The sequence below is a fragment of the Mya arenaria genome, chromosome 10, assembly GCF_026914265.1.
Source record: "Mya arenaria isolate MELC-2E11 chromosome 10, ASM2691426v1".
Taxonomy (NCBI): Eukaryota; Metazoa; Mollusca; class Bivalvia; order Myida; family Myidae; genus Mya; species Mya arenaria.
This window is the reverse complement of record NC_069131.1, coordinates 41089495-41101380: the sequence shown is the minus strand read 5'-3', so window position 1 is coordinate 41101380 and position 11886 is coordinate 41089495. Positions and strand designations below refer to the sequence as shown.

The 11886-nt window shown below is 34.7% G+C and overlaps 1 protein-coding gene and 1 long non-coding RNA gene across 2 annotated transcripts; one reads left to right on the top strand and one right to left on the bottom strand.

Annotated features, from left to right (window-relative positions):
* The first annotated feature begins 1616 nt into the window (after nucleotides 1-1616).
* LOC128205451 (uncharacterized) lies at nucleotides 1617-3378 on the top strand. The gene is made up of 3 exons (XR_008256251.1): nucleotides 1617-1693; nucleotides 2516-2622; nucleotides 3298-3378. It is a non-coding gene; the product is annotated as an uncharacterized LOC128205451 (long non-coding RNA).
* A 142-nt stretch (nucleotides 3379-3520) lies between these two features.
* LOC128205446 (uncharacterized) lies at nucleotides 3521-7086 on the bottom strand. The gene is made up of 4 exons (XM_052907082.1): nucleotides 6986-7086; nucleotides 6560-6701; nucleotides 5517-5767; nucleotides 3521-5109 (listed from the first exon to the last, which is right to left on the bottom strand). The coding sequence occupies exons 1-4, from the start codon at nucleotides 7020-7022 to the stop codon at nucleotides 4889-4891; spliced, it is 651 nt and encodes a 216-aa protein (XP_052763042.1). The 5' UTR covers nucleotides 7023-7086; the 3' UTR covers nucleotides 3521-4888.
* Nucleotides 7087-11886: the final 4800 nt, after the last annotated feature.

Sequence of the window (11886 nt, the reverse complement as noted above, 5' to 3'; positions counted from 1 at the left end):
ACATTAAATCTATTAGGGTTGTGGTCAGGTATCTAAGTCTATTTTGTAAATTTGATAGTATGCTTCTATTGCTTAAAATCCTTAGAAAAACTCTATTTTGTAAATTTGATAGTATGCTTCTATTGCTTAAAATCCTTAGAAAAACTCTATTTTGTAAATTTGATAGTATGCTTCTATTGCTTAAAATCCTTAGAAAAACTCTATTTTGTAAATTTGATAGTATGCTATTATTGCTTAAAATCCTTAGAAAAACTCTATTTTGTAAATTTGATAGTATGCTTCTATTGCTTAAAATCCTTAGAAAAACTCTATTTTGTAAATTTGATAGTATGCTATTATTGCTTAAAATCCTTAGAGAAACTCTATTTTGTAAATTTGATAGTATGCTTTTATTGCTTAGAATCCTTAGAAAAACTCTATTTTGTAAATTTGATAGTATGCTATTATTGCTTAAAATCCTTAGAGAAACTCTATTTTGTAAATTTGATAGTATGCTTTTATTGCTTAGAATCCTTAGAAAAACTCTATTTTGTAAATTTGATAGTATGCTTTTATTGCTTAGAATCCTTAGAAAAAGTGTTATTTTCGTGATACTTATTTACTTACAGCAACTTCATTAATTCAAATAGTTTCAGTAGTTGTATTTCATTACAACTTCTACTGTTTCCAAATAATCTGAGCAAAACGTAGACGTCGATCAGCTTATAAAAAACAATGAAAACTTTTTTGCAACACAGAGATATTCAGTCCGTACCGAATCCAACGCGATTTTGAACAGTGAATTTTCTGCACTTTAAACACTCTAATTTGTGAGTTTCTGTTAGTGGTCGCCAAGCCGGACAAGTGGGTTATCTCCGGGTACTCCGGTTTCCCCCACAACACAAGACCACACTCTCGCGAAATATAAAGTATAAGCTATCACAGCTTTCTTCACATTCGTTGTAAAATATATAATGGGCCTATGGCCTTTATGCATTTGAAATAAACTATGAAACTATAATGTTTAAACTAATGTTTTAACTATATAGTCTAATATAAGGCTACGATTTATTTGACCTGTTGATTTAAACTGCAAACTGTAAATATATGGAATCTTGGAGTAGGTTTTCTTTGTGTATGTAGTCGATTGACAAACTTTCGATCTAGCACTGGATTCAGAATTCACTTAGTGTCACTTTAAATAATACTATATTCTGGGGGAGCAAAAGCCAAATTTACAATTTACAAATACATCAGAACTTTTTCGTAGGCTTTTAGAATATAATTATAATGTAAAGATTTAATATTTTGAAAATAAGCTAAAAAAAATCTAGACTGAATGTACTTAAAATGAGGAGAGAAAAATATTAAATTGAATAAAGATAACATAAGCGTTAAAATGTTGGCAAGTATCGTTATTTACGAACTATTATTACAACTATATATACCAAACCAAACACATCGTCCTTCCACCAAATCGTTATTTTTTCATGCATCCTCATTCCATAAATAACGTCATTTTTCCCCCATAAGACACCACTACCACCAGCACGACAACGACTACAGACCGCTACAGAACGTTCTTGGAAGACAGTAAGAACGTGGCATGGCTGGTTGTCGCGGGAGTGCTTTCACTCGTTTGTCTAATAGCGACGGGCTATGTGCTTTTCACGTGCCGGGGAGAGAACGGCTGCTCGCAATTCCTGCGAACATGGTAAGAGTGTGTGCGCACGTTTCGATGATTTATCGATTAGAAATAAGTTTTCTTTTATGAAGTCACCTTAATAAACTTTATGCTTAGTAATGTTTTCGGAAAGTGGATAGTTAAGATACTTAAGGTATATTTATCTTAACTGTTAAAACTAATACAGTTTATAACGTATATATTGTAAAAAAAAGTTTTATTTTCGATACGATGGAGTTCATATTTTGAAGTAAATACAAGATACAATAATCTTTATCGAAAGTCGGGTATAAAACATTAGCTCCATGAGCTATTTTCCCGACATCAATAACACACATACATAACACAACAATACTTGAAAATAAAAGCATAGATTTAAATAGGTAACACATTGACAAAAGGTATTTACAAAGGCCAGACAGCCTGAAATGCAGTAAAAATTCCAAATCGAACATATTAAACGCAGTTTTTAGTACAGTCGAACCCCGTTGGCTCGAACTCGCTTGGCTCGATTTTCTCTTTGGCTCAAACTGGATATAAAGGACCGATTTCTTTAAGCTGAATATAAGAATTCCTGCTTGGCTCGAGCTTCCTGAGGCTCGAGGTATTTTCGCCGGTCCCTTATGGTTCGAGCCAACGGAGTTCGACTGTATACCATTACATGAATGTATGTGAATAGCAAAATCCGGAGCCATGCAGGTGTATCGCTGTAACTTTGTTAAACATTCAAATAATTATAAATACATTTTTGTATTAACAAGCATATTAATAACCAATTCATCACACGAAAGTGTGTAATTCATGCGTATTAAAGTTCTTTATCTCTTGATCGTGGTTCCATGACGTCTCTAGCTGCAACAGAACAAAACGCATGAATCTGAAACACTACCGGCGTCACAGTTATGAAGTACCACGTGATAGGCGTCAGAACCCAAGAGCGGTCAATATGAATCAATCGTGTAAGTATTCAATCGTAGGAGTAATCAATCGTAAGTGTAATCAACCGTAGACCGTTAAAGCTGCACTCTCACAGATTCACCGTTTTCACAACGTTTTTTTTTTTTGAATAAGCGCAAATATCTGCAAACCAGACTGCTGACAAAAGTTTAGATCGTAGATCTTCATATTCCGTTCGACAATAAATGTTTTATGGCTTAAAGCGTTACTTACGGTTAAAGAAAAATGCATCAAACATAACTTTTTTAACTTAAATATGAAAATAATCTGCGATCTGATGTTTTGTCAGCAGTCTTATATCACTGGTTTCCATGCGTTTTTGCATAAATTGGCTCGTTCCATAATAAAAGATAAAAAGTTGTCAAAACGTTCAATCTGTGAGAGTGTAGCTTTAACATTACCACATTTTGAAGTGTTTTTCATTTGAAATACCTACAGTAAGGAAGATGGTGTAATACTGTTTTATTTTTTAATTGTTTTGGCAGTTTTCTACTGACATTCTACTTGCATCTTGACCTATCTATCTTTTGAAGTTCTATTGTTTGACCAATATGGGTTTATTGTTCATAGAACTTTAAATGTGTCTTCAAAGTTTAGAATAAAACCTGAAACATGTGCTTTTGATAAAATCAACTGCAAAAATATTCTTTTAAATAACAGTGAGCATTTCGTTTCAGTTTCTGTAAGAAAGCCTCCTCCACCTAAAGGTACGTTTGAAATTTATGTTTGATTTTGTAAAAAAATCATTTATTTATTCGGTGTACTTAGTAATGCAATTACTATCAATATTGATTACTTTTATGAACATTTGTCAATGTGAAGTCAAACAGTAACAACTAATTTATGATTATTGTATTCATTTTCACTTTCAGTTCAACAAGTCTGGAGATCATACAACAATGTCCTTTAAATCGATTTACATTTAAAGGAACTACAAACTAAAGCAAACCTTATCAATCAAATGTTGACTATAATATAGACATAATATGTTCGAACTAATTTTATCTTTAAATTAAACGCTACGCTACTGTGATGTAGTTTTTGAAGATGCACTCTTACTCCCAAATAAGATTTACCACAATTAACTCATTTGTTTCAATTTACCCAAAAGTATGAATAAATGTCGAAAACAATGGTTCTTATGAAGGATACTGAGTTTTATTTGTAAAAAAGGTACAACAAACACGGTATTTCTACCTAATGAGACGATAGTTGATCACTGTAAATATTTTAGCACTCACCAGCTATTTAATAATTATTCTTTTTCAGACAGATATAAAATGCATGGTTACAATCTTGCTTTCAGTAATTAATATTTTCTATAAATGCATTATTCAGTGAATAGTTAAAGGTTTATCACTCAAAATATATGTTTGTTAAACATGTGTATGTATTGATTTTAAATAAGAGTGTCAGAGTGTTGATCGAGGTATAGTTTGTCCAAGTTCTTATGGATATATTTTTTCGATAATGCTTGTTATTGACGTTAATAAAACTATTCTTAAGTTGTTCTTTACATACACAAATAACTGAAATAAAACATTTGACTATTTCCGCAATATTCTTTATCTTTTAGATAAATCCTACTTTTCACGCTTAGTCTTCTTGTGTAGTTGTTGATTTTGTTTCTGCCGTTGACAGAAATTGTACTGTGATAGTGTTTTGTTATTTGCTTTCAACTTAATATCTTGTAGTGTTTTCTTACGTTTTTTTTTATTAATAAAGCGTTAGTGTTTCACAGAAAATATTTGTGTTTTTTTCCTTCAACCGAAGTTATCAAGAAGCATCGATATACACTAATGTAGCCATTACAAGTGTATTTTAGTGCGAGCATATTGTTAAACACACCATAAAGATATGGAAGGCCACCGGTTATTTGTAGTATGATAGTGATATAAAACATGTTAAATATATGCAAGCGTATTCGGTTGTGGTCAAATCGATGTTATCTTATGAAGCATGGACAAACACATGGAGAAATAAATACACAACAGCAATAAAACACATACAAAACGAGTGGACCACAAGTGCGGTACATTCAATGGACAGTATCTTATGTAATGGAGTTCAAGTATTTAAATATCGATTAATTTGCATATTACAAGAGAGAATAAACATACATTTACATGGGCTTTTCAGACAGAAATGTATAAGACCAACTTTTTGTACATGCTTAATTATTTAGTGAAATGCCTTAAACAAAAGAACAGTCAATAAATTATGTATATGCAAGTAACAGGTAAGACATCATCGTCGTCAGTATTACTATCAGTACGCAGAATGACGTCGCAGCAGTGGTTGTCGTTCGAAAATGTCATCGCCTTGGAAGAATACATCTTGTTCGAGTAATGGCTCATTTGGCTTTGAATGTTTGTTTCTATGTCTCATACAGAAAATAATCCCAACGGTGGCTAAGGAAACATACAGACTGGCCCCAACAGCGATGTAGAATAATAAGTTGTATGTGCCAAGTTCATCTTTAATTATACCTGAAAAGGTTAATCAAATCATCGTTCATTTACTACAGAAGCAGGGTGTGTCACATTACAACCAGGTTCAAACAAGTTAAAAGACTGAACTAGTCTATTATTACAATGTATCAACTTATAAGGTGTATGTCTAAATGCGTTTAAAAACCCCGTATGTTGACTGATTACTTATAAATAGTGTCACTAAAAAACAAGAAAGAAACGTCTTAACATCAGTTACCATATAAAATGTTGACAGAATTCTATTAGGACCAATGAGTTCAGTTTTAAGCGCTCTGTTTTGTACGCATTGCTTTTCAACAAACATGTAAGTGTTGCACTCGCTCTAAGAATATATTAAACTTAATCTGTATTTCTGTCAACACTTTTTTGCCTTCTTTAAATGAGATGAGCTATTTTTCACAAACCTCCTATTAAACCTCCAACAAAATTCCCGATACCATACATTAAGTTCATCAGAGCGATTCCTTTCGGATATCGTTCCAATCCCGAAGCCTCAAACATAATAGCTGGTTCTTGCGCAACTGTCACCCCGAAGAAGGTTCCATAAAGCATGTTGGCCCAAAATAAAGGCCAGTAATCGTAGAAGTTTACAATCAGCAGATGTCCTACAGCAACTACTGGTGCTAGATATACCCAATGGTATATTGTTGGTACACTGCAAAATTACAACATTAATGACTTATAATTATTGTGTATTAAACAGGTATCTTTATATCCGATTAGGAATAAATTATTCTGAAAAGAAAAAAAGAGAAGAAAAGGGGTTTCTTTTCATCTGTTTATAAACATGCGCTGTTCAACATTTCTCCTAAATGGGTATTTTTTTATTATGGAGTATTTAAAGGTCTTATAAAATGCATTGAGGAATACGGCCTTCAAGCTCATGAATATGAGTCCATTGCGTACACGTTCGTGCATCCTAATAATTTGTTTAAAGATTGTAACAATCTCACTATCTGAGTTATAAATATATATGACAAGTAACACTATTAAACATGGAGTTCAACGCTACACAATATTTCATATGAAATAAATGGAATCAAGAGCGCCGCGGAGCGAACAAGCGGAATAATTTAACATTTATTGAACAAAAAGTAACGGGCCTTGACATAAATGTGGTTCTTGCCTTTGGTACACAAAGTTTTACATGAATATCTGAATAATCAGACCGACAAGCTAATAAAGAAACCTACTTTGTTCCAGCGCATGAAATATACATGATTCATAATTACATACACTTATATACATTAAATAGAAACTGTGAGGGATCATATCAGTGCATTGAAAGTGTCGATTGAGTTCGTGAGATAAATTGCGTCTTTGAAAATTGAAATGCGTAGTAAGTGGTCAAAAGTCCATTGTATATACGAATATCTATGCAGATGGCAAACTGAATCTTGCCACTTTTTGATCTTCTTATAAATAAACTATAAGCTGGCTTACGTACTGACAAAACATTCGCAGAATACCACCCAAGCCACGTCCTAAGAAGTTTGCGAACCCGTTTATGGATACGAACAAGGAACCTTGCTCTCTTTCAAATCCTCGAATCACCATCAGATCGACAAGAAACCAGGCCTCGATAGGACCTTTAAAAATACATGACTTTATGTTATATTTGATACAAAAACACAAAAAGTAACAGTATTTTATCCTGCAGGCAAATTATAAGAACAAATAACATGTGTTGGTTTCTGATTGATTTAATCACAATTCTATAACCTTGAGGTCATGAGAAAAATCCGGGGGCAGGCTCTGTTATGGTGACCGACCTTTAAAACCAGTACTGGTTACTGCTGAGGACACCGTCTCAAGGGTGATTCATATGAGCAAGTATTGATGTACTGTCTGGTACCCCCACCCCACTGCATACCTGTTGTTGCCAAGAGTAGGACGTTCAGTAATGTCATGAGCAACAAAGGGTCTGTCAGAAGTGATCTTTCAAACAGTCTGTCACAAACGTTTCCTTTTATATTTGACGTTACGCCTTTGTGGAAATAGGGTCTGTTAAAATAGATAAAGAGTCCGCAGGCACAGCAATTTAAGGCCAGAGCTCCCAGGATGTAATATGCTCCCCGCCATCCATATTCCGTGATAACAATCTGAAGAAATGTTGTAAATCATATTTATTCTTAATTATAAGTTGTTGTCTCATGGTTTGGATGCCTAAATATCATTCATTATCGCATTTTGATTGTTTCAATAAAACCAAACGTTGATACATTATTTTAAAAGATATATTACAAGTATAAACATGTTTTCATATAATGCATAACTACGTTCTAAGTCTGTACCTCTATAACATCTGAATGACTTGGCCTACCTCATTTAGATAGGGCATTACAATTTGGCCAAGGCTTGACCCAGTGGTAAGAAGGACAAGAGATACACCAGGGTTTTCATGGAATATCCAGCTGATGGTGATGAACGAACACAGGTAACACAGACTCATACCTGCACCTAGGAAGAAAAATAATTACAAAACGTGAAACATATACGTGGAACATGAGGAATAATACTATGTCAGTAAAACAGTTGAATAAACACTTGGTATTCATATAGATGATACAAAAGTATTTACGTTTATTTAACTGTATTATAATGAATAAATATTTTCTACTAACGATTATACTTATGTCATTCAGTCCAGCCAAGACAAGATTATAAGTATCTTCCATGGCCGAGAGTGTAAGATAGGTTCATTCCGACCCGAGCGTAGGGTGTTTTGCGGAAACGAGGTTTACCGAGTTTCCGCAAAACACCCTGCGCGAGGGTCGGGATGAACCTATCTTACACGAGCGGCTATGGTAGATGCTTTTTCTCCCACCTCAGTTAAACAAAATTAAGTAAAAATGTATTTTTTTGCCGGGACTCTTTTGGGCTTAGTGAAAATAATTGCGTACGGATATGCAATAATTCGTGGTTGTCATGGATATTCGCGCAGTGATTCAGAGTATGTAAATGGTCTGATCGGTCTTTAAATAGTTCTAAGAAGAGTGAAGCATTATTTCTTAAAAGGTGCGTGAAAACTGTTTTCTGGTGACATTTGAAGCGATAAATAATTAACACGCGTTCTTAATATTGCCACCAGACAAGGTTTCCATGATGCGCTACAGACGACAGTCTTCAACAAGGGAGGTAATTACAATGTGGTGACCATTAAAAGAAGTTCCATACGGGCATTTTATCCTCGCCCGTGGGCAAGATAAGAATTTCTAGCTTAACTGAGGTGGGAGAAAGTGTTTGCAAACACTAGTGTTTAAAGAAAATAAGTAGTTTATATTAACGGATTATACGCTACAAAGGTAGTGCTGAATTTTTATTTTGTCACACAAATCAAGAATTCGCGCGTTTCATTAGCGGTAGCGGAAGCAGCAGCAGTAGCGGAAGCGATAGCATTAGCGGTAGCAAAAGCAACTGCAGCCGCCGCCGCAGTAGTAGAAGCAGCAGTAGCTACAGCAGTAGCAACAGCAGTAACGGTAGCAATAGAAGCAGCAGAAGCGGTAGCAGCAGCCAACAGCAGCCACAGTAGTATTAGCAGTAGTAGTAGCAGGTGGAAAAGCGGTAGCAGTAGCAGAAGCAGTAGCAGCAGCAGTTGTCGCAGTTGTAATAGCAGTAGCAGATAGCAGTAGTTGTATTCATGTATTAACATTACTCAGCGCATTAAACATTTGTATTTGCCGCAAGTTATCTAACAAAATAATGTTTCAAACAAGAAAGGAAAAGTCCCCAATTCAATAAAATATGTTTCAGCTATCTTTATTCTCTAATTAATAACAAAAAAGTGAACGAATACTTGCAAGACCACCAGTGAACAAAACCACCATGGGAACGTTGACAGCCAGCCCGCTGATAATAAAGCCGATACATCCACACACTGCACCACCAATAATACAAGGTCCCGGGCCTATCATGTTAACAAGCCACGCCCAAAATACGCCTGCAATGTTTAAGAACACACTTTCAAATTCGCAGACAAAATAACCTAACACCCGCAAAATGCTTCAATCACGCAAGGTCCTGGATCTATCATCATTATTGATCACACTCAAGACCAGCCTGAAGATACAAAATTTTCTCACTTTGAACAAAAAGTAGATATATTTGCAATAGCAGTTATATCTGCATGCTGAGTCGCATTCATACAGTTTCCCGGTTTTTTCTCGCACTTATACAATGTACGGGAATGTTATGGTAATGTGAAATGCACTAATCCCAAACTGTGAATTTGTATAAAGCTTCCGGATACATCATACCCCAAAACAAGTTATTGATAAACCAAATAATAAACAAACTCAATTTAGGAAAAAGTTCGATATAAAACACATACATATTAGCCATTGGAACTCATGTGATAGGCATACATGTTTGTAGTATGTGGAGCCTGTTTAACCATAGCATGAAAAGGGTTACACAAGTCGAAGTAGATTTCGGGCGGTTATTGGTTCTATTGACTAATATTTTGTCACCAAAATCATAAGCAATCTGTTGTGTTATCAATTACACTACATGTATATATAAAAAAATTGGCGAAACATTTACATGTATGAATGCTTTTTCACTTTATAACACTGAACAGAAGCGAGTCTTACCTCCTCCAGTCATAATCTGAATGCTCTTTCACATATTAACACTGAACAGAAGCTAGTCTTACCTCCGCCCGTCATAATCCCAAAGTACAGACTCTGTGTTAAGGCTGCCTCCGATCTTGGAGCGTCAAACACCCGGATAATCTCCACGTACATGACACTCAGCCCGTATCCATATCCGACCGCGATAAACTGCAGCGCAAGGCAGGCGACCATGATTGCGGATCGCCGTACAAATGAGGCCTGCAGGCTGAATACATTATTAAAATCATTATTACAAACGTCCTCTCGTATAGTCTCCTTGTACGTAACACGCAGGCCGTATCTTTAACAAGCAGCAATAAACTGCAGCGCCATGCAATCGACAATGACCGCGGAAATAAGGCATTGGTCGGTTTTCATAAAGCATCTTTGTAGAGCAATTTTCTTTCCAATCTTTCTTGAAGAAAACTCAAATCATATGTCACCAAAACAATCAAAAGGGCAAGAGAAGGTGTGTGTGTGTGTTTTAAATATTCTTGTTAAATATTCAAAACATTTAAGAAAAGTTTATAGTAAGAAATTCTATGATACAGACACCAAATTCAAGTCTATGAAAAATACGCAAAGTTGGGTCTTTTAACTGCTGTGTGTTGACAATAGGCGGGTCATGTAGGCTGAAAAATATAAGGTAAGGCGTTGGAGATATTTTTTATAAGACATTCGACAAGAGTGTTCTCTTAATTCAACCATGTCTAGAAAAAGACGCCGTAAACTAGACAGTCAAACTACAAGATGAACAATGTTTTGATTCAGTTTCTATACCTTTTTGGTAATGTTTCAACCAAGAAGTGGTTTGATTATATATAAGTCGTTAAGATAGTATCAATTTAAGTCAGATCATATTATCGTAATGATTTTATGTATTTGCGTTAAAAATACTGGTATCATATTTGAACATAAATTTAACGCAAATTTTGTCATCTGTGAAGCTCATGATGATAGTATAAATAATGAATTGATTTACCGTGTGATTTGTAAACAAAGTTCATTGTTTTCTTTAGTAAATAATTCGTGTAACATTGCATATAAATTTATGATTCCTAACAGTAACATCCATGGGCTTACTGCTAATTTGAAATTACTACGCGATCTACTTGCAGCAAAGTTAACTGTAAAAAAGTCTAACATTGTAAATCGTCCATATACACCCGAGTATGTTTTCTATGGAAAATGGCCGAGGTTTTACGATTGTTAAACGGAATTGAAATAGGAATGCACGTTCAGATAAAATTTCTAAGAAAACCTAGCTAAAGATAAAAAATCTGATGACCTATTATGGTATAAGTTTATTTATGTTTTGTGGCATAGAACAGCTTAACATTTGTAAGCGATTTGAATAAAAGGCATTTTTGATGTCAAAATGCGATTTTATTTTTTGCCTTAAAATGTGCGAGGACAGACAAGCCTTCATGCGTTCAATGTTAAAATCGGATCATTCCTTCTCTGCCTTCTGCTTGTTGCTGTATGGCGGATGTTTAGAACGAATAACCACTGTTGTAATGTTATGTATAAGGCCAAACAAAATTATTTGTTTGTTTAGGGTAACCTTCCTAAATTTTTTAGGTAGGGTAGGTAGGGATTTTTTTTTCTTCAAAATCTGTCGTAAGTTCAGAGTGTTTCCTTGCACATGGCAGTCTTTCCTACATTACTGTCATTGCCTGACTTTGTTTTATTATATAAACAATAATTCTGATCGCCCATTTCGCATTTATCCGCCCTTTGTAACTCTCTATTCGCTAACGATTATTTTTTTGCTCAGAAACGGAAAAAAATAGTGAGGGGTCGGCGCATTTTTATAGGTAGTGTCGGGTTACCCGAAACTGACATATGTTTTTTAGGCCTAAGCATAATAACAATCTCTTCGAGCGTATGCAATCTACAAACAATCAATACGAAGTGTTAACCGTACCATGGATTGTGTGTAACACTGTGTGTTAATCATTATCATCCCAATCACGTTATATTATATAAAGGGATACTCACGATTTTTTGTCGCCATTTTCGATTTCCTTAGTATCTAATTCCTTGTATGGCACTGCGCTGTGTCCTGGTTTCATGTTGTTATATTGAAGTATACACCGTTTAATGCTAATGTATAATCTAATAATTCATTTATAACATTATTCAAACTTGGTACAAGAAC